Here is a 23550-nt window from a genome sequence, read left to right on the forward strand (position 1 = left end):
CCTGCCATCCCTCCTTTTCGGGACTCTTGTGTGCGGGGGCTATGTGGCCTTGTGGCGGGGGAGGACTGCGGGGAGGACGGTTACAGGTGGGTGTGCAGGAAGGGGTGAGGGGTGCAGGCTCTGGGCTGGGGGTGGGGGCGTAGGAAGGGGTGAGGGGTGTGTGGGAAGGGGGAGGAGGTGTAGGGGGATGAGGGCTCTGGCTGGGGCTGAGGGTTTGGGGCATTGGAGAGGCTCTGGGCTATGGTGGAAGGGCAGGGTAAGGGCAGCCTGCCTTGCCATTTGTGGATGGCAGGCGCTAAGACCCTGGGGCAGCAGACAGTATTTCTGCGGGGAGCCGCTCTACTGTCAAGCAGGGACGCAGCGCGGCGGGGCGGGGGGAGACCTGTGGGGGCCAGGGCCCCATCCAGGCAGGGCCGGGGGAGAGACCCAGCTCTAAATATAGCTGGAGCAGGGCACCTGCTGCCTATGCACAGAACATGAAAAACACCTCCCAGACTGACCAGGGTGCCTAGTGACTGCACTGTGTGTGTGACCTGCTGTAGATCCTGCCCCTGTGTCTGTACCCTGGTAATGGTGACTGTCCTATGCAATTACCAAACCCTTCCCCCCGCCTTCACACAGTCTTCTGTAAAGAAACATGACGGAAACAGTAATGAACAGCAAACTATTTTTAATAATCAACTACACAGAGGATGAAACTGGGATTTGGGCTTGGGTGACCCTGAAAGGGAAGGACTTCTCAAAATTTAGCGAATGAGAGCTTTTTGGTACTTGAGCACTCTGCTGGGGTGGAATGACAGTGTTCACGGCCCTTGGCGCACCTCCTTCTTGTTATTTTGGGTGAGGGGGGTATTGGACTTTGTGGCGGGGGAGGGCGGTTGCAGATACAGTGCAGGGGGGCTCTGTCCTCCTGCCTGCGGTCCTGCAGAACATCCACAAGGTGCCTGAGCGTGTCCATTTGCTCCCTCATTAGCCCAAGCAGCGTTTGAGTCGCCTGCTGGTCCTCCAGACGCCATCTGTCCTCCCGTTCGCTGTGTGAGCGCTGCTGCTGAGAGAGGTTCTCCCTCCACTGGCTCTGCTGGGCCGCCTCGGCTCGGGAGCAGCCCATAAGTTCAGTGAACATCTCGTCCCGTATCTTTTTCTTTCGCCGCCTAATTTGCGCCAGCCTCTGTGAGGGGCATGGTGGAGCAGGTCGGGATACAGTTGCAGCTGTGTGATGGGGGAAAAAGGGAGTGAATTCCTTACAAAGATACATTTTTGCAAAGAAGAAACATAGTCTAGTCAGTCTCTGTAACAAGACCATGCACAGCACCTATCTCATGCGCACTCACTCAGGGAAAGTTTGAATTTTCAGAATTCGCTTTCATTGCCTGGGGGATTGCACTGCAGATCAGACAAGCGGGGCAGGATAGCAGAATCCGTGGAGCAGCCAGGCATGGTAAGCCAAAGACTTTTGGCTGCTTAAAAGTGAATGTATACCACTGTCCTCTTGCTGCAGGCAATCCTGAAAGCATAAACTCTGCCCCTGTTCCACCCCCTCGCGTCTGTTCCCTGGGAAAGATCCCTGTATGCTGCCACTCTGCAGCCTCCACCACGTGGCTGTAAAGTGACGCTTCTTGTTATGCAAAGGAACAGTGAAGCACTCCCAATACTAATAGTACACAAATTACTTTAATTAAATGCAGGAGTCTCCGAGTGAGATCACCCTGAGGAGGGTCACAGAAAAAGATAGAGAGTGCATGCTGCGTGAAAGCAAGCACAAACTAGGGGCCCATGCTGCCATGCTCGTTGAGGCAAGGTCCTGGAGTACCAGATGAAAGCCTGGCGCGGAAAAGTGTGCTACTTCGGAGCACCCAATAAGGCAGTTCTCCCCAGGAACCTCATGCAGAGGCTTTTCGATTACCTCCAGGAGAGCTTCTCGGAGATCTCCCAAGAGGATTTCTGTTCTATCCCCATATATATTGACCTTCTTTTCAACTAGTAACTATTCCTGCTCCATTAAAAATAAATGTTAACATGTTTAAAGCACTTACAGACTGATCCTTCCCCTGATTCAGGGTCCGGGGTAATGGCTCGGGAGGGCTGGTAGGGGATCTCAGTGAGGGTGATAAAGAGATCCTGGCTGTCTGGAAAATCAGCGTTGTAAGCGCTGTCGACTGCCCCCCCTCCTCATCTCCTTCCTCATCTTCCCCGTCTGCGAACATCGCCGAGGAACTGGCCGTCGACACTATCCCATCATCAGAGTCCACGGACACTGGTGGGGCAGTGGTGGCAGACCCACCGAGAATGGCATGCAGTGCTTCGTAGAACCGGCATGTCTGGGGCTGGGCTCCGGAGTGTCCGTTTGCCGCTTTGATTTTTTGATAGCCTTGTCTCAGCTCCTTGACTTTCACGCGGCACTGTGTTGCATCCCGGCTGTATCCTCTGTCTGTCATGGCTTTGGAGACCTTCTCGTAGGTCTTTGCATTCCGTTTGTTGGAGCGCAGCTCCGAAAGCACAGACTCATCGCCCCACACAGCATTGAGATCCAAGACTTCCTGGTCAGTCCATGCTGGGGCCCTCTTTCTACTCTGAGATTCCCTGGACTCCTCTGCTGGAGAGCTCTGCATCGTTGCCAGTGCTGCTGAGCTCGCCACGACATCCACACAGGAAATGAGATTCAAACTGGCCAGACAGGAAAAGGGATTCAAATTTTCCCAGGGCATTTCCTGTGTGGCTGGTCAGAGCATCCAAGCTCGGACTGCTGTCCAGAGCGTCAACAGAGTGGTGCACTGTGGGATAGCTCCCGGAGCTACTAAGGTCGATTTGCATCCACACCTAGCCTAATTCGACATAGCCATGTCTAATTTAGCGCTACTCCCCTCGTTGGGGAGGAGTACAGAAGTCGAACTAAAGAGCCCTCTGTCGAATTAAATAGCTTCGTGGTGTGGACGGGTGCACGGTTAATTCGAATTAACGCTGCTAAATTCGAATTAAAGTCCTAGTGTAGACCAGGCCTAAGATTTGGGATACTGATATGAAAATCATGAGGAAAGCCAACTAACTTCTAACAAGAACAAATCTGCTTTAATAGTCATATTCTTTGGAAGCTCAAATAGGCAACTGACTCACTTTTCATTTTTCCTCGGTTTTATAATATAATGAACTTAATTCAAACCAAGCAGCAACTAAAAAGCTGGCTTTGGGTATTTTGGTCTAAAAATAATGACAGTTGTCATTGTGTTAGTATTCTAAAGCTACAAATCCCTCTTCAAATACAGTATCCTCTAACTGGTCAAAATGTGAGTAAGTAGATATACATTTTGCAAAGAAAAGCTTGGCATCCCCCCCCTCTTCCCTCGCACCTCTACTCAAAAAAAAGTTTTACTAACTTTTTGATGTCTGCTGATTACAGATTATAATCTGACTTTTTCCAGTAAAGCACTTGAGCACACCTAAATTCAAGTATATAAAGTTTTGAAGAGCAGTGGGCACAGTCTGGGGTTCTCTGTTTGGTGTTCCCTTCAGGTTCCCTGCTTTTGACCCTTTGCCCTCACACCTGTCCTTGTTTTTTCTTCTGTTGTCCCCCATATTTATTTGAGTCCTGTGATCAGTGGCTCCTCCCCTTAGGCAGGGGAAGGGCCTTTCGCCATGGGTGGGGTTCTGCTGGCCCACTTCCTGGACCTCAACAAGACCGCTCTCTTACAGTTGTCTGGTCTGACTTTGTCACATAATAGATTCACTCTAGAAACCTTATGATCTTGAAATTCCCAAAATGTAATTATTTCAGTTATGCAGTAAATACATAACCTAAAATAAGGTGGTCAATGTTTGATTCTAGTTATCTTTGTTACTTTCTATGGTTCTCTTATGAGTGTGATATTAGGTTGTCACTTTGGTGACAAAGTGTAAAGAAGTATTTTTTATTATTATGATGGGAGAAATAGATATTAAATTTAAAGGAAAACTTATTTTTTACTTTGACATCTTGTCAGTTTGTTCATATGGAAATACTCTTCCTTTCATGTTGACAGGTGGGGTTAAAGCATGTCAAAAATATTATCACTCTTTAAGTAAATGGGCTGCTAAATATCTTTGGGTTAAACACCATTGTAATTAAATATAATCTTCAGACTTTTCATAGATTAATTATTATACCTACCATGCTACTGGGCAACATGGGTACAACTTCACTTTTCAAGTTCCCATATTATAAACTGTTTCTTTAACTTTTATTGTCTGTTTTCATCAACCCTATGCAGGTCTATTCAAAAGTTGGGAGAGTTAAACATAGGTATAGACACTCTTGAAAATGATGTGCAGACGCTCAGCCAGCAATGTAATGGGAGCAAAGCGCATGCATCTAACACGCCAGCAACTAGCTTCGTATCACCACCTCCAGATGTTAGTCAGAGAATAGGTACTGATAGCCAAAATGTTAATACGAGCACTCCTCAAAAGCGTGGATCAACAAATCAGATACCCTTTCTTGAAGAATCGCCTGTCCGTGGGAGTAAAACGTAAGCACTAAAGATTGTTCAGAGCTGGAAATGTTGCTAATCTTCAGTTAATACTATGAGTATGGGTATTGTATTTTGAAAACTAGAAAATTCATTTATTTGTGATGTATAGAACGCTATGACCTGACCTGAATCCAATGGGACCTGACTAAAAGTGTTAGGTCCAGATCGGGTGGGAAAACAGGTGGGTTAGGTTGACGCTCCTCCTCCTGCTGTGGAGTCATTGAAAGGGAGGCAGTGTGCCCCGCTCCTGTTGTCCTCTGCCACCTTGCTGCACTGTGCATGCTGCAAAGTGAATGTGCTGAGGAGTTGTAGCACTCTCAGGCCATGTCTACGCTTCCCGGGGATCAACGCTGTTGTGATCGAGGCAGCAGCTGGGGTCGATTTAGCGGGTCCACTAAATCGACAGCAGAGTGCTCTTTGGTTGATTCCAGTACTCCCCCAGAACAAAAGGAGTAAGGTAAGTCAACAGGAGAGCATGTCCCGTCAGTGCAGCGTGGTGTAAACACTGCGGTAAGTCGACCTAAGCTACGTCAACTGTAGCTATGTTATTCACGTATCTGGAGTAGCATAACTTAGGTCGACTTACCCCGGTAATTTAGACAAGGCCTCACTCTATAGCACAGGGGTAGGCAACCTATGGCATGGGTGCGGAAGGCGGCACGCGAGCTGACTTTCAGTGGCACTCACACTGCCCGGGTCCTGGCCACCAGTCCAGGGGGCTCTGCATTTTAATTTAATTTTAAATGAAGCTTCTTAAACATTTTAAAAACCTTATTTACTTTACATACAACAATAGTTTAGTTATATATTATAGACTTATAGAAAGAGACCTTCTAAAAACGTTAAAATGTATTACTGGCACACACAACCTTAAATCAGAGTGAATAAATGAAGACTCGGCACACCACTTCTGAAAGGTTGCCAACCCCTGCTATAGCACATACAGTGCAGCTGGGGATGGTGAATGACAGGAGCAGCTCACACAGCCACCACCACATGGAGCTGCCACCATGACACCATGAGCGGGAGGAGGGGAGCCCGCTCCAGGAGCAGCAGGCAGTATCGGGTTTGAAAAGAAGGGACCGGGCTTGGCCATAAAATGACTGAACTCTCTCAAGGTCAGGTCTGGTGGGCTTGGGTCGAAAAATCAGGCTCTAGCTGACCTCCAGTGATATACAGTTCTTGCGAAATGGTCAGTGTAAACTCAGTTCACTTTTTTCAGTTCACTTCGATTTCTGCTTTTGATAGAGCACCTTGTAAAGAATATATCCTGATATTTTTTGCTCCCTATTTGTACAAGTCTTACCAGTTATTTTCCATTTTACTGAGTGACTGCCTACACAGGGAAACTGTAAAACTGACTATACACCTCCTGTATAATGCAGAAAGTAATGGGGTAGGGAGAGAGAGAGAGAGAGAGAGAGAGACTTACTCTCTTTCCTTTCTTTAGATGTTGCTTGTAGTAATAGTAAATACAACACTCCCAGATAAGTTAATTTTCAAGATGACAATGTTGCTTTTTAGTTATATATTTAACATTTTATTTTACTTTGCAAAAATATTTTAAAAAATTCTGTAAAATGATGGCTTATTATTAATGTGTCAGACATAAGTGCTACTGTTGGTCCTATAAATTAATGAGTTAATTCTGAGTGCCTGGTTGGATATTGTTGTTCTAGTCAGAATATGTTCACCGAACAGACAAATTAGAAATGAGAAAGATCTGCTTATCTTGTGTTTTGCACTGATTTTTTTTTTTTTATTTTTTAAAAAACCGAACAGTATGCCAGAACACACTATCATTCAGCCACAACTTGAAGATTCTTCAGGGAATCTAACTAGGACAAGAGGTGATGAGGTGAGACTTTTTTTAAAGGGTATTTATATTATCCTTACAGGACACAGCCTTTGAATCTGACTATATAATATCTTAATAATATTAGCTGTTAAGAGCAACAGTATTTTTAATGAGTTTCTAATACATGCCAACTTTCAAAATGAAGAAAATGCAGATGAGGGTTAAGACTAAATGGGGGTGTGAGATGGCAGGATGCAGCGAAATTTCAGGCTCCCCTCATATCCACCCCAAAACAATTCCCTCTCCATGAAAATCTACTCAGACTGCAACTTGCTCTTTTAAGTCCTTACCATCAGTGCTCTCCTATGCTGGCCCTCAAAATACTGCTTATGGAACTTTGTCTATTACCTTCATAAAGTAATATTTGGAGTATTCTGAATGGAGTCAGGCAGCACATAACTACCTTCCTTACAAAGTGGAGAGTTTGGTATACTGTGGGGGACACATACCATGATGATAAAAGTATCAAATGACCAGATATTAATTCTTTGCATACTCTGATTCTAAGAAGGGAACTAGACCATTTTCTTTTTCTGTTATAAGAGGGCTTTGTGGAGTAGCCTGTTTCTCACCCCACTCCCATCCACCCGCTTACCATCCAAAAAACCTCTTTCATAGCGGTAGGGATCTTCAAGGCTTCTGCCTCTTTTCTTGCTTGTAGGAGAAAGGGAAGGGAGAATGCTGGGTGGCTCCAAAATGCTTGTTGGCCCAAGAACAATCAGAGGGAGTAGAGCACTGACCATATCATACAGTGCTGAGGCAAATACACCCATGAAAGGAGTTGCTGTTGCCACACTGAGGGACATATTTTTGCAGGTGGTTCTGTTTCCCCCCCAGTTTGGAGTTCTGATCTATGAGTGCTTGTTCATGTCAGTTCCGGTCAGAGGTGTGTGTCTATGTGTCTGTGTCAAAAGAATTTTCCCCTGCAGTATCCGTCATGTTGGTCCAGGCACCGCACTGAGTGGCATCTTCATGGCGCTCAATATAGGGCCCTACCAACCCACCACCCCCTCAGTTCCTTCTTACCGTCAGTGCTGGAACTTCCCCTTGCTCTTGTCGTGAGGAGCACATTTGGCAGTCTGTTTATAGTTATTCATTAGTTTTTGTAGTTAGTGTTAAGTAGTTAGTAGGTACTTAGGGTTAGTTCTTAAGTTTCCTTTGCGGGGGGGGGTTCCCTCCAACGCTATCCAGGCACTCAGGCATGCCGCGGTCTCCAGGCTTCAAAGCCTGTGAAGTCTGTGGCAAGTGTATGCCCAGAAGCAATCCTTAGACTTTTTGTGTGTGAAGTGTTTGTGGGAGAGCCTTCAAAAGGATCTCTGTAGGATATGCAGGGGGTCAGTACATTTCACCCCAGGACATTTAAAAGATAGGGATGAGTGCCTGAAGATCCTACTAATGGAATTGGCACTCCGTCCCAAGTCCAACCCCAGGTCGGCGGACCCTGCACCGAATACCTCCTTGGTATACCTTGGCTACCAAGGTCCCTCCCCAAAGAATCGGGAGGCAAAATGACTCTACCTTTTCAGGAGAAAAGTCTACTCTACTAGCGACTTGCAGCTCGGCATTTCTAATCAGCAGGCCATTGTCAGCAGGTACTGCTATAATACATGCAGGACAATGGCAAAATTTGTGGAGCTGGTGCTGCAGGACTCCTGCACCGAGTTTTCGGCCCTGGTGGTGGACAAGCTCATTTCCTGAGCTCCACTGTGGGCTACACTGGACAGAGCTGATGTGGCTATTTGGGTTATGGCTACAGGGATAGCCATGAGAAGGGGTTCCTGGCTACAGGTCTTGGGCCTGCCGTACGAAGTCCAGCAGACTATTCAGGACCTCCCCTTTGAGGGTTTGGCTCTCTTCTCCAAAAAGACGGACAAAAGACTACATAGCCTAAAGGACATGAGAGCCACCCTCAAGTTGCTGGGCCTCCACACTTACACCACGCAGCGGAAGCACTTCAGACCGCAACCTCCTCTGCGTTTTTTTCAACAGAACCATCAAGATGATTCCCCGAGGAGGAATAGGAGCAGCAGAAAGAGACCACATCCATTCTCAAGCCAGGGCTCTGGCCAACCCAGGCCACCTTCGGGCCAGAAACAGGCCTTTTGAAGGTGTGCATGAGGATGGCACACCAATGAACTAACTGGATCCAACCCCCTGTACTTTCTCGTCCCGACTATCCCCTTTCTACTCTGGTTGGTCCTGTTTCACATTGGGCTGTTGGGTGCGCCACGTGGTTGAAAGGGAATACTCCCTCCAATTCTCAGCCCTCCCACCCTTCTAACTCCCTTCCCCATCCCTCTTTAGGCACCCTTCTCATGAGCAACTCCTATCGCTGGGAGAAGTGGAAGAGGCTCCTCAGGAGCTGAAGAGCAAGGGCTTCTATTCCTGGTATTTCCTAATACCGAAAGCCAAAGACAGGCTCAGGTGCTCCTGTTTGGCCTGTCAGCGGCGCCTTGTGTGTTTACCAAGTGCATGGCAGTCATGGCCACGTTCCTATGCAGGCAGCAGGTATGAGTGTTGCTGTACTTCAACGATTGGCTGATCAAGGGCTCAAGTGGAGTCACAAGTCAACTTCATAAGAATGATGTTTGACACACTGGGCCTTCTCCTGAACGTGGTGAAATCAACTCTGTCCCTTATTCAACAAATAGAGATCATAGGGGTAGTACTGGACTTAACACAAGCCACGGCATACCTCCCGGAAGTGAGGTTTTGGGCCATGGGCGATATCATTTGAAGTCTTAGGCAGTTCCCCACCACCACAGCAAGGAATTGCCTGAAACTTCTAGGATACATGGCCGCTTGTACTCATGTGGTGCAACACACCAGGCTCGGACTCCAGCCTCCCCAATCATGGCTAGTCTCAGTGTATTGGCCATCTCGGGACAGTTTGGACAGGGTCGTGACTCTGCCTTGCTTGGTCCTCGACTCCCTCCTGTGGTGGCTCAACCTGCAGGTAGTGTGTGCAGGGGTCCCCCTTTACCAGTCCTCAGCCACCCTTCTCACTAGTGACAGACGTATCAGCCATGGGCTGGGGAGCTCATCTGGGAGACCTCAGGACACAAGGCCTCTGGTCTCAAGCGGAACTCGCTCTCTTCATCAGTATCAGAGAGCTGAGAGTGGTACGCCTGACATGCAAGACTTCCGAGCCCACTTGACTGGGAGATGTGTATCAGTTATTACAGACAACACCACGGCGATGTTTTATATCAGCAAGTTGGGGGTGCATGCTCCTCTCCCCTGTGTTTCAGGAAGCCCTTAGGCTGTGGGACTTTTTTGTGTAGAACATTCAATACGCCTACAAGCATCATACCTCCCTGGAATGCAGAACAAGTTGGCGGACTATCTCAGCAGGTCATTCCACGGCCATGAGTGGTCCCTATGCCTGGATGTCACAAACTACATCTTCCAGTGTGGGATTTTCCCCAAATAGACCTCTTTGCTATACAACACAACAGGAAGTGCCAGCGGTTTTGCTTCTTCCTGAATCACAGCCTGAGCTCCATCGCAGATGCGTTCCTCCTTCCATGGGGAGGCCATCTCCTATATGCGCTTCCACCTATCCCTCTTGTTCACAAAGTGCTCCTCAAGATTTGGAGGGAACAACCCTCAGTGACATTGATAGCTCCAGTCTGGCCCCACCAATATTGGTACACGTCACTCCTGGAAATGTCCGTGGAAGCCCCAGTCACCTTGCCACTCTTCCCGGATTTAATAACTCAGGATCATGGCCGTCTCCAGCACCCGAACCTCGAGTCGTTGCACCTCACAGCATGGAAGCTCCATGGCTGAACCCAGTGGAGCTCTCCTGTTCGGACCCAGTCAAAAAGGTTCTCCTTGGCAGTAGGAAACCCTCCACCAGGGCTACCTACCTAGCCAAATGGAAGAGGTTTTTGATCTGGTCAGTGCAACGCTGTCCATCTCTGATGCTTGTGTCCATAGACCAGTATAAGGGGTATCTTCTCCAGCTTAAGCAGCAAGGACTGTACATGTCATCAATAAGGGTTCACTTGGTTGCCATCTCTGCCTTCCATCCAGGTGCAGAGGGCCGGTTGGTTTTTGCCAACCCTATGGTCAGCCATGTCCTGAAAGGTCTTGATAGGCTATATCTGCACGTCCGACAACCGGTCCCGACCTGGGACTCAATTTGATCCTTTCCAAATTGATGGGTCCACCCTTTGAACCACTGATGACTTGTTCCCTGCTCTACCTCTAGTACAAAGTGATGTTTCTGGTAGCGATAACCTCAGCCAAGAGGGTGTCTTAGCTCAAGGTCCTAAAAACAGAACCCCCTTACACTGTATTCTATAAGGACAAGGTTCAGCTCAGGCCACATCCAGCTTTCCTCCTGAAGGTTGTCTCCCAATTTCACATCAACCAAGACATCTTCCTCCCAGTGTTCTAATCCTAAGCTCCATGCAAGCGGCAGAGAGCAGAGGCTTCACTCAATGGACATCCACAGAGCTCTAGCCTTTTACATTGAAAGAACGAAACCATTCTGGAAGTCCATTCAACTGTTTGTGGCTGTGGCAGACAGGATGAAAGGTCTTCTAGTCTCCTCTCAACCAATTTTGTCATGGATCATGTCCTGCATCCATGAGTGCTATAACCTGGCAGAGGTGTCTGCTCCACACCCCACCCCTGCTCACAGTACATTCCACCAGGGTGCAGGCTGCTTCAGCAGCCTTCCAGGCACATGGTCCCATCCAGGAAATATGCAGAGCGGTGACGTGGTCCTCAGTACATACCTTCACATCACATTATGCTATCACCCAGCAGGCCAGAGATGGCGCAGCCTTTGGTAGAGCAGTGCTCCAGTCAGCGAACATCTGAACTCCGACCCTGCTTCTGGAATTTAGGCTTGGGAATCACCTGATTGGAATTGACATGAACTTGAAGAAGAAAAAACGGTTACTCACCTTCTCGTAATTGTTGTTCTTCGAGATGTGTTGTTCATGCCCATTCCAATACCCACCCAACTACACCTCTGTCAGAGCAGCCGGCAAGAAGGAACTGAGAGGGTGGTGGGTCGGTAGGGCTCTATAGTGAGTGCCATGAAGGCACCGCTCCAGGGGGTGCCCGGACCAACCTGCTAGGGGGAACAATCTTCCAGCTGCTGTCCACGCACTTACGCTGACACCTGATTGGAATGGACATGAACAACACATCTTGGAGAATTGGAGAACAACAGTTATGAGAAGGTAAGTAACTGTTTTTTCAAAAACATCTGCTTCACCACACACATTCAAAACAGTAGAGAAATGGTGTTGGAGATTCCTGATAGCATATGGGAGGATATATAATGGAAGTCATTACCATTATAAACATTAAGGTCCAAATTTTCCAGTGTCCACTATTTTTAATGGCCAAACTTGGTCTTTGATGGAAAAATTAATCTTAAAAGTGCTCACATTTATCAGTGATTTAAGAGGTACAGCCCCATATTATGGATTACAGGAGTGGCTTGAACTGGTTTCATTATAAGCACAACTTTGAATCGCTTCTAACTTCAGCATAAACTATCTTTTGTCTGAAAATTTTTGTACTTAATGTCATTTCAAAGAGGGATTTTGGTTCAAAGGTTATTTTTGGAGGAGGCATTTGGGGATTTGGTTTTTTATTTTATTTTTAATTTAAAGTAAGTTGTGAAAGCAGGTTGAGTTACAGGAGTCTTCAAAATGTAACTAGTAATTTTTTGAGATTTTTAATTTTCATAAAGAAATAAAATACAAAAAGTAAACTATTTGCAGCTTGTATATGCTACCAAATACTCCATAATTTATAACTTTTTAAAAGTTTTGTGCATCTGCTACTCAAGAGTCTTGAAGTCTTTCTGTTTAGTTCTAATTTTCCTATATATTTAAATCGGAAAATAAATTGGTACAAGTATTCTGCAGAGAATATTGTATGTTTGTAACATGTAACATTATACTGTAATATCTTTTACTGTGTATTTTAGTTTCTTCTTAGTCTAGTACAAATAGCACCAGAGGTTGTGAAATGTCACTTGACCTGTTCAGTATTAGGCAGCTTTCCCTTAACCCACAAGTCTTCCATCTTAATTGGCTATTTTACAGCTGTATGTAAAATATTAAGCTGAATTTTTAAAAAATTACAATAGTTGGATGGTTTTGAGGAAGGAAAGAAGCATTTTATTAGTTCCTAATTTGGAAGTAGAAGAAATAGGAACACACTCTTGCAAAGAAGAACACTTTAACAACTAAAATATTTAAAGGTTTTCAAGTTCTTTGCTCAGAAAAATGTGAGGTTATGCCATCTTTGTTTTAGTTTGGTTTTGTGTAAGCATTCTTGTAGGTCTTTTAGAAGAACCTTTGAAAAACTCTTCCTTACATGATTTTGTTAAGATCAAGATGCTATGATATCTTTACTCTCCGTATCACAAACAGTCAAGGGATGTTCCTCCCAGTCTTTCCCCTATAAGCTTTACATTTGAATACTTTTTTTTTTTTAACGGGGATGGATTTTAACTTCTCTCAGCCTTGAAAATGTGTGTAAGCGGTTAAAAATGTAGTTATGTTTGTGAACCTATTGTGACTGTCACACTTTTACACAACAGGATGATAAATCAAAAAAGCAATTCATTTGTATTAATACTCTAGAAGATACACAAGCTGTCAGAGCTGTGGCTTTTCATCCGAGTGGGAGTTTATATGCTGTTGGCTCAAATTCCAAAGCTTTGAGGGTGTGTGCCTATCCAGAAGTAATTAACCCAAGGTAAGAAGGAAAATAAATGAACATACAGTCCTATCATAATAATTTCTGTTCCACTACCTATCACTAGATATCCAAAGCTGTCTGTAGATATTTCAAGTCTGTTCTTGTGTTTGAACTCTTTCATTTTGTTAGTTGATTAACCTGTCAACAATGAACTGTTACAATGTTGCTTTGAAAACATAGTAACTACCAAGACAGAATAAAAAGATCAGCTGCAGTATTTTTGTGTTTGTGACTAGTTTGACTCGTTCTTTCCCCTACTGCCAAGCTGTTTTGACATCGGTACTACAACTTTTCCTTTTGGTAGTATTCTTCCCCTAGAGTCTGGGACACGCTGACATTGTAAAATAAACTTTTGTTTCTTAGAATATACATTTCAGGAACAGAAAAAGATGTTATGGCAGAATGCTTCTGACCTCTTCCACTTTTGTCTTAATTCCATCTTCCTGAATTTTCATATCCTTCATATTTTCATATCCTTCAATTTTCATATTTCCTTCTTTCTTCAGAAATAAATCTTGGTCTCAAACTCACTTTCTAGTCATTGCTTCAATTCCATTACTTTTTTCTGAAAACTCTCCAACTTTTAAAAATTACTCTAAAATGGCATTCTTATTATGTGTATCTGCTCCTGATGAGTCTGGGACATCGTCCTGGTTTGGTTAAAAAGCATGCTTTAGCCTCTAATGTCCTTGGTATGCATTCTGTTTTCCTTCAAAGGTGGTAAACAAAGGAGCCAGTGAAGTTCTCATTCCAAAATGTTTGATGTTGATGTATGAAGCAGAAAGAACATGGTTTGGGGAGATGTGAAGTGTGTTGTGGGTCCTACTCTCCACCCTCCTCTCCCGGCTCACTTATTGGCTTGGCTTTTATGCTGGAAGTTAGAAAAATCTGTTTGTTTGTTTATTTATTTATTTATAAACAGATTATCCCTCAGGCCTTTAACACCCTAGTTAGTGTGTGTAATTTGATTTGGTGAACTTGATGTGACTATTGACTTGTTAAGATAGAAAATTACAGCACAGCAAGAAACTAAAGGGAATGTTCTGAGCTTTCCGGACCTCTTCCTGAGGTCTGTCTTTACATCTCCTTACCCACTGTCTTGTCAGGCTGTAAACATAGTGAAAGATTGTTTATATTCATTATCTTGAGAAATATCTCTTGTATCTAATGAAATTCTAAAATTGCCCATTAAAAGTTAAGATTTGCTTTCTCACTTTTAAAAAGCCATAGTACACCTGGTACTCTGTCTAGTTTAAGTGCATTTAGCCTTTTTATAATTGTTTGTTTGTTATGCAGTTCCTCGTCTGTCGTCCCTCGAAAACTGATACCTGACCTAGGCAGATCTTCACTTTCTTCCTCTGTAAAGATGGCAACAGAGTAACTAGTAACTTTATTTCCTTTTATGAGCTGTCTTCTGTAACTTCAAAGTGGCCACATTATTTGCTTTCCCTGTTGCATATCTATTTAAAATCTCTTGAGATCTTGTCATTTTTTGTGCTTTTTTTCCTCTTATTCTTCAGTCATCCTCATTTTCCAGTTTCTGTGGCAAATTTTTTAAATGGCCTATTAGCTGTCAAAGATACTTAGGTTCTGTTGCCCTATTAGCTTCTTGCCTTTGTTAGACTGAGCTTTTATTCTTAATGCTGAATTGCATCTTAAATACACCTCTACCTCGCTATAATGCTGTCCTTGGGAGCCAAAAAAATCTTACTGCATTATAGGTGAAACTGTGTTATATTGAACTTGCTTTCATCCACCGGAGTGTGCACTCCCCCCCGCCCCCCTCCCCCCCCAAGCACTGCTTTACCACATTATATCCAAATTTGTGTTATATCGGGTGGCATTATATCGAGGTAGCGGTGTACTTTGTAGCTTCCCACTAATTTCCTACAAACATTTTATTTACTCATGTCTAAATAACCCATAGAAATAATTGGAGAAAGGGAATTTCCCCTCAGCCAGATGTAAGTAAAGGCAGATTTAGGAAGTTCAGAAATAATGCCAGGAAGGTTATGACTATCATGTATAATTGAATGAGTTTTGAGAGAGTGCATTAGAGAGGAGCAGAACTAGCTGTGCTTTTTCCACAGACTGCCTCATCCAGTCTCCTTTCTTGTTAATTGGTGTAATGTTCTTGGTGTCATATTTCTCCTCTCCCTTACTTTTTAACGTCCAATACATGAAGGTAGAGTGGTATGTTGGTATGAGTAGGTCTTTAAGGTGACCTAAGAAAACCAAGGTTTAATTCCTTCCTAGGCCTCTGCAAACATTTACATAAATGCTTAACTAAGTACACAAGTAGTCCCATTGAAATCAAGCACATGCATAAAATGTTGGATACAAAAAGAAATACTTCTCCCTGGTTTTCACTTGTTTTGGACTCTGAAAATAAGGTATTTGGGGTTTTTTTTGTTTAGTTGTAGGATTTTGAGTATTGTTTTGTTTTTTTTTAAGACAATGCCTTTTTAATAATAGCTAAGTGTTATCTGTGTCAAACCAGGTACCTCTGGCAGACATTTCTGAATTTTGTTTCAAGATTGTTGGGTTTCCCCCCCCCCCCTCCCCATCAAGAACACTCATAACTTAATTAGTGTGTGTTGTAGAAAACTGTTTCAGGTCACACTTGGAATGTTTTTGTAGTGAAATATTGGAGAACATGGAGGAGCTTTCTTTGTGATTTCTCTATTATCCTAATATTCTACCTTAGTTGCCTTCTAGCATTAAAACTAAATACTTTTTTTAAAGCAAAAGTTTAAATTGCCACCCACACTTGTCCACTTTCATTGCCCTTTAGAGGACTAGCTTATGCTTGCAAGGAATCAGACCATGATAAGTGTGGTATGGAAAATGTTTGCATAATGCATGGAAGCTAAAATTTGTTTGGGGAACATAATTCCTGTGTGGCAGCAGAACACTGTACTTTCACCCTTCATTTAACGTTTATTGCCTAGAAAACTGAAAAATAAGTAGAAATTAACTTTCTTGCCTACTTTGGATTTCTTATTACATTAAATAATACAATTGACTTACATTTTAGATTACATATTCTATATTTACATATAAAAGAAATACTTATCTCTTTTTTTTTCCCAGTGCTTATAACACTCCTAAACAACCAGATATTCGTTTCAAAAGGAACAAACATCACAAAGGGTCAATCTACTGTGTGGCATGGAGTCCTTGTGGACAGTTGTTGGCTACTGGTTCTAATGATAAATATGTTAAAGTACTACCTTTTAATGCAGAAACTTGTAATGCAACAGGTAGGGTGTATCTATATACTGCTATAACATGTTATCATTTATTTGGGATGGTCATGTTAGTGACAAATGGCAAAGCAACTTGAGTTATACCTGTCATTATGGCAATGAAGTGTATGAGACTGTGTCTGCACTGCCTCTTTCAGCACTAAAACTTTATAGTCGTTCAGGAGTGTGAAAAAACACACCCCTGAGTAACAAAAGTTTTAGCTCTGAAAAGCACCAGTATAGACAGCACTCCCGGCGATAAAGCTACCACCCCTCGTTTGGGGGGATGTTTTTTTGTTGTTGTTTTTTTAAATCCTCGCTGGGAGAGCTCTCCCCCCAGCAATAAAGCATGTCTACACAGCCCACGTCACAGCGCTGCCACGCTGTAACATGGGCAGTATGGACATACCCTTAGATTATCACACCTAGTCCTGAACCAATGGTAGGTTAAAATGCTGCCAAACCTGGGCTCCAGATCAGAAAGTTTGAGTACCTGATTTGTACTTACTCATGTTTTGGGGGGAAGGGAAATCCTGCTTGGAAGTTTTGAAACGCTAGAAGATACTCAGCAGTGACAGATTAATGACTGATTTGCAGGTGAGATCAAAGAGAGTTTATTCAGAGGTGTCTGGCATACTTTTTTGGTTTCTTTAAGAAAAATATTAATAAATAAGCAGAATCTGACAGAAGGTTTTGGTCAGGAATTTCAAGATAATTAGCCTATTTTTAACTTTGATAAATATATTCCAGGATAATCCAGTCACAGAAGTACAGATAATCTTATGGGACTTGGTCTTTCAACACATGCATAAATATGCTTCTTATTTTGATGTCACTGGTTTAATATTGACAATATTATTTCAGTTAGATAACTGTGGGATTTTTTTGTTAACTGAAATAAAATACTATGAACAAACATATTGAAGTCTAGCTCTAGAACTGAGAATCAACTATTGGTTGAACATCAAGGGTATGTCTACACAGCAAAGAAAAATCGATGCCCTGTGCCAGCTGACTCTGATTCAAGAGGCTCAGGCTGCAGAGCTATTGCATTGCTCTGTAGACTTCCAGGCTCAAACCCTAGGATCCTGCAAGGTGGGAGGGTCCCAGAGCTCAGACTACAGCCCACGCCCAGAAGTCTGCACAGCAATGGAGATAGACATGCAGCTAACCTGCGAGCCCAAGTCAGCTGGCACAGGCCAGGCATGGGTTTTTCTTTGCTATGTAGACATACCCTTGAGAATTTTCGTTATAAATTGGAGACACATCAGTTGGAAGTAACAGAGGAGGAGAAGGACCTCAGAGTATTGGTTGATTACAGGATGACTATGAGCCGCCTATGTGATATGGCCATTAAAAAAAACTAATGTGGTCTGGGAATGCATCAGGTGAGGTATTTCCAGTAAAAATAAGGAGGTGTTAGTACCTTTATACAAGGCACTGGTGAGACCTCATCTGGACTATTGTGTACAGTTCTAGTCTCCCATGTTTAAGAAGGATGAATTCAAACTGGAACAGGTACAGAGAAGGGCTACTAGGATGATCCGAGGAATGGAAAACCTGTCTTACGAAAGGACACTCGAAGAGCTTGGCTTGTTTAGCCTAATGAAAAGAAGGCTGAGGAGAGATATGATTGCTCTTTATAAATATATCAGAGGGATAAATATCAGGGAGGGAGAGGAATTATTTAAGCTTAGTACCAGTGTGGACACAAGAACAAATGGATATAAACTGGACATTAGGAAATTTAGACTTGAAATTAGATGAAGGTTGCTAACCACTAGAGGAGTGAAGTTCTGGAACAGCCTTCCAAGGGGAGTAGTCGGGGCAAAAGACATATTTGGCTTCAAAACTAAGCTTGATAAGTTTATAGAGGGGATGGTATGATGGGATAGCTTAATTTTGGCAATTAATTGATCTTTGATTATTAGCAGGTAAATATGCCCAGTGGTCTGTGATGCGATGTTAGATGGGGTGGGATCTGAGTTACTACAGAGAATTCTTTCCTGGGTGCTGGCTGGTGAGTCTTGCCCGCATGCTCAGGGTTTAACTGATCGCCATATTTGGGGTCAGGAAGGAATTTTCCTCTAGGGCAGATTGGCAGAGGCCCTGGAGGTTTTTCGCCTTCCTCTGCAACGTGGGGCACGGGTCACTTGCTGGAGGATTCTCTGCACCTTGAGGTCTTTAAATCACGATTTGAGGACTTCAGTAACTCAGACATAGGTTAGGGGTTTGTTACAGGAGTGAGTGGGTGAGATTCTGTGGCCTGCGTTGTGCGGGAGATCGGACTAGATGATCGTAATGCTCCCTTCTGACCTTGAACTCTATCAGTCTATGTTCAACCAAGAGTTGATTCTCTATTCTGGAGCCAGACTTCAATATGTTTGTTCATGGTATTTTATTTCAGTTAAGATGTGAACCTCTCACAGAGGGATTAACTAATATTGAAGAAACAGAAAGTTAATATACTCTGATACACAGAAATCTGTCAGTTTGCCCGTTAAGTGTGAAATTTTATCCTATGTTTATGAAGTTATAATTGTTACAAGTATCAAACTCAAGCTTTTTAATTAATAGTAATGCACTGTCACAATAACTGCTTAAATGATTACATACTTAATTTATACTAAACAAAGTATATCTCACTCTATTCTTGGTTTATTTTAAATTTTTTCAGGACCAGACTTGGAGTTCAGTATGCATGATGGGACAATTAGAGATCTTGCTTTTATGGAAGGCCCAGAAAGCGGTGGTGCTATTTTAATTAGCGCTGGAGCAGGAGACTGTAATATTTACACAACAGACTGCCAGCGAGGTCAAGGCCTGCATGCTCTGAGTGGCCATACTGGTATGTTTATAAAAATGCAACAGTAACAATCTGTTCTATGCACTGGTAACAACAGTGACCAAATCATGCTCTTCTTATGGACAGCACCTCTGTCCTATCAACAGTGAACTCAGGAGAGATTGTATTTAATTAATCTAGATCGTTACATATTTTAAGGCCTTTGTCTCCCTGCAAATGCTAGGGAAGATGTAGAACAGGGTGTTGCCATTGTACTGGTGGCACTTCTTCAGTCCATGCCACATTGCAACCTTTCCCAAGAGATGCATATATGTGGAGTAACAGATAATAAATTGAGACCTACAGAAATCTGCTAACAAAGGCTCTCTGAAGGGAGCTAGTTGATTACCTCCAACCCTCTGATCTATCCAAGACTACTACTTTCTTCAAACCAAAATAAAACATTTAATCTACTAATTGTATGCTGCTGATGATATTACTTAATGTGTAAGAGCATATTCAGAACAATAATATGCGGAGAATTCAGTAGTGATCTTTAAATAATGAGTAATACTAGTAAAATAAAACATGTTCTTATCTACAGGTCATATTTTAGCACTTTATACATGGAGTGGGTGGATGATTGCGTCTGGTTCCCAAGACAAGACTGTAAGATTCTGGGATCTTAGAGTACCGAGTTGTGTTCGTGTAGTTGGAACAACATTTCATGGAACTGGTAACACTATTGTTCTTTTCGCACCGAATAAAAAACTTCTTGCACAGTTACATCTTTTAAAGATGGTTCTTGTCATTGGTTTGTTGAGAACAGGGATCTTGCATTGTAAAATGAAGCCTTCTGGCTTGTTCAAAACAATCCCCAGTTGCTCATTCTAAAAAAACAACAAAAACTTGCTATATCCTGGTTATCCTGCTATATCCTTGCTATATCCTGAAGCTGGTTAGTTCTTTGCTTTGTGACCTTTTGATATTAATAGCTATTTATATAGCACCATAAGCTTACATGATGCTCTAAAACAGAGAAAATGTAAACCTTACCCCAAAAAATCAACACTTTAGACTGACAAACTGCCTTACAAAGAATGACACTCTTTGTAACAGTGATTTTTTTTTAAATTGGTAACCAATGTAAACATGGTGGCTGTAAGGAATAGTAGGCTGTTAAAAACATCAACCTTGGAGTTAAATGTGGCTGTTGGAATTTGGCAAATCTGCTGTTGTGTAAACGACATAGGACCCTACCTAGCAAGTGATGTCCTCATATAGTTAATGAAACACTTCCAAACTGATGCAGCTCAAGTCAGAAAATAAAAACATGTTTTCTCAAACTCCAAAATGCAAATACACAAAGGATGGTGTTTGTCTAAACTACAGATGTACAGTATTCTACACAAGAAGTATTTTGAAAAAAGTGAGTCAGGTACAGAACTTGTTTTCAGAACGATCTCTTTATTGCCAATATATTTATAAATGCATTATTCTGCTATGGATTCTAACTATGCAGAAAATTAAAAGCCCGCCAACACTCTTGGATATTCCCTTTTTCTGTGATGAAACACTGAGCAGATATTCCTAATCTTTTTCCACTGTTAAACACAATTCTCTGATGCAGCTTTAACTGTGACTTTGCTACCACTCCACGATTAGAAATCAACATATGCTACAAGGCAAACTATAAAATGGGGGCAATACGACTTAAGACTTGTCTTTTAATATAGACAAAAGGAGCTGAAAGTACATTTAACTTGGCTAGATATGTTCTTTACCTTTTTAATATTAACAGTTCTACAAACCTCTCTCAAACCTTTCTATATTCAAAAGAATGCAGAACATATCCATAAGTCTATATTAGTTTATGGATGGCATTTTCTTCTTATAGGTAGTGCTGTGGCATCTGTAGCTGTTGATCCTAGTGGTCGCCTACTAGCTACAGGGCAAGAAGACTCCAGTTGCATGTTGTATGATATTCGAGGAGGACGAATGGTACAGAGCTATCATCCTCATTCCAGTGATGTTCGTTCTGTTCGCTTCTCTCCTGGGGCTCACTACTTGCTCACAGGATCTTATGATATGAAAATAAAGGTGACAGACTTGCAAGGTAATTCATCTGATGTGAAGTGTATTAAGCAAAACTGAGCAGTGAAGGGTGTTTTGTTAATATCACAGGTTGTAAGAAAGTTTGGATCAAAAGAGATTCATTTCTGAAAATGTGGAAATCTGAAATCTATTAAGGCTATAAAGTGAAATTTAAAAGGTTTAGAATACACATGACTATGGTTCTTGTCAGCTCACAACAGATTGCTCTTATTACAGTCAAGACTATAGTCTGACAAATAAATATGATTAAGGAATATAATTGCAGTATGGGAAACAACTTGCATCTGTTTAATGACTGGACTTCTGCTTTGAGGTGGTGTGTAGAAAACTCAAATCCACAAAGAAAAATTTATGCTTAGCTTACCTTTCTTGGGGGAGGCAGGGATTAGTCAAAAGGAAGAAATTGAACAAGTCCTCCAATCAACCTGATTTTTATGGACCATTAATTTGTATTTAAACTTTTGTTTATGAATACCAGTGTTGAAAACAGTTGTATGGTACCTAACACAATGGAGTCCCAACCTGGTTGGCCTCTAGGCACTGCTACAGTATAAATGTTAAATAATTATTTATCACAGTCAGTTATATTGATTATAGAATTTGAAAGGAAGACTGTCATGGGCCTTCCAAAATAGATTTTTTCCTCTTTAATGTGATTGAAAGAGTTTGTGTGCATTCTTCCTATAACAATATTCTTTAGGTACCTGTAAATTATCATCTAATGAAGTAACTTGTTATTTAGCAAGTGAAATAGATATGTAGAGTTTATTCAAGAAAATTAGTTTAAGTGTTCACAAAACAAGTAATTATTTCTATTCCTCTCTCCTAGGGGACCTTACTAAGCAACTTCCTATTATGGTGGTAGGGGAACATAAGGACAAAGTGATTCAGTGTAGGTGGCATACGCAAGATCTATCCTTCTTGTCATCTTCTGCGGACAGAACTGTAACACTTTGGACCTACAACGGTTAGAGTGCAACTAAGGCAATGTATGCAGATAAAGCACAGAGAAATAAGACTACTGGACTGTAAAAATAATAATTTAGGGATTCAAAGAGCAGCATCTGACCAGGAGAGTGTCTTAGCAAGAAGAGGCACTTGTCACAGATTTTTCTGATTGCTAGGAGGTCTTGGTGTGTTAGTATTATTTTGCAGTGCTTTGTCTTCCATGTGAACTCTTGCTGCTGTGACCTATTGTAGTCTTGTTGCCAAAGTCTGTTGGAAGAGCTCTTATGTTGTCAATGTGCACTCAAAGTAAGATTAATGATGTGTTTACAGTTTAGTATTAATTGCATTCCTTGGTCTTTGCCTCAATGACAATTTTATATAGAAACTTAAACCGAATTACACTTTTAATCAACTCCGTAACTAGTTCCACATAAATGTAGAAGATAAAAATTTTCTTCTGCTGTTTCACACTTCTATTGTATGCATCACTTGTCAACCAGAGGTCAGACTTTTTTTTTCCCTTTCCACACTTTAAACATACTTTTTTTTTTTTTAGTATGTATAATTGTAAAATTTTAAAGGTGACTAGGCAGTAACTGCTTTTTGATGATAGTCCACTATATAGTGTGTTTTACTCTTCACCTAAACGGGGGGAAATGTTGCTGTTTTTACTACATGATATTGTTTTCAACAGGCAGATGTTGAAAACAAAAAGTAAAATGTTGGGTTTACTCCAGAAACCATGTAATGTTTCATTCTGAATGCAACAGAATACCTCTGTGTATAATGTACTGTAGAAAAGAGCATGGACTGGCAGCAATTGTCACCGTGAGCTAAATGGCTAGCTGTTCTCTCAAAGAAAAATGGTACCATTAACACTTATAGACAACAGCATGGCTTAAAATGCTGTCTGCATGATGATTTAAAAAAATTAAATCATTTAACTTCCCAGTCTAGAAGCATATTTGGATTTTTCTTTCTTGCACTGTTTATGTAATGCAGAATTGCAGTTTTATTTCTATGAAACTTTAGATTCTAATGTTTAAGTATTGTTATATTTTCATATTGTACAGTTCCTTTTAAATTAAAACCTTAAATTTTAGGTAATTTATTTATTTGAAATGCAGTTATTTGGTTTTAATAATTAAATTATCGGTTCACTGTAGCAAGCATTTTTTAACTAATTGTATAAAAGTGAAAAGATTATTATGGAAGTGTATCTCTGCTATAATCTCAATAAAGAAGTCTGACTCCTGAAAGCACAGCTACTACTTATTTCACTATCTCTTAGTCTGGTCTCTTTTATACTACTTTTATAAATCTCCACATTTCAACTCTAGGTTTATCATGTTATGT

At 42.0% G+C, this 23550-nt stretch overlaps 1 protein-coding gene across 6 annotated transcripts in view; it reads left to right on the plus strand.

Moving 5' to 3' along the window:
- WDR47 (WD repeat domain 47) overlaps positions 1-23458 on the plus strand; it is a 50528-nt gene extending 27070 nt beyond the window's left edge. For 2 of the 6 annotated variants that reach the window (XM_039484333.1, XM_039484332.1), the window contains 9 exons: positions 4242-4499; positions 6285-6360; positions 12938-13095; positions 14395-14475; positions 16192-16361; positions 19024-19194; positions 19736-19867; positions 21029-21247; positions 22076-23457. In XM_039484333.1, the coding sequence (XP_039340267.1) occupies positions 4242-4499; positions 6285-6360; positions 12938-13095; positions 14395-14475; positions 16192-16361; positions 19024-19194; positions 19736-19867; positions 21029-21247; positions 22076-22218 (1408 nt within the window). In that variant the 3' untranslated portion in view covers positions 22219-23457. Of the gene's footprint in view, positions 1-4241; positions 4500-6284; positions 6361-12937; positions 13096-14394; positions 14476-16191; positions 16362-19023; positions 19195-19735; positions 19868-21028; positions 21248-22075 lie in introns of all 6 variants that reach the window. The other 4 variants (XM_039484334.1, XM_039484331.1, XM_039484336.1 and 1 more) reach the window with 4 other exon arrangements.
- The last annotated feature ends 92 nt before the right edge of the window (positions 23459-23550 follow it).

Source organism: Mauremys reevesii, linkage group 8, assembly GCF_016161935.1.
Source record: "Mauremys reevesii isolate NIE-2019 linkage group 8, ASM1616193v1, whole genome shotgun sequence".
In the NCBI taxonomy this organism is placed as follows: Eukaryota; Metazoa; Chordata; order Testudines; family Geoemydidae; genus Mauremys; species Mauremys reevesii.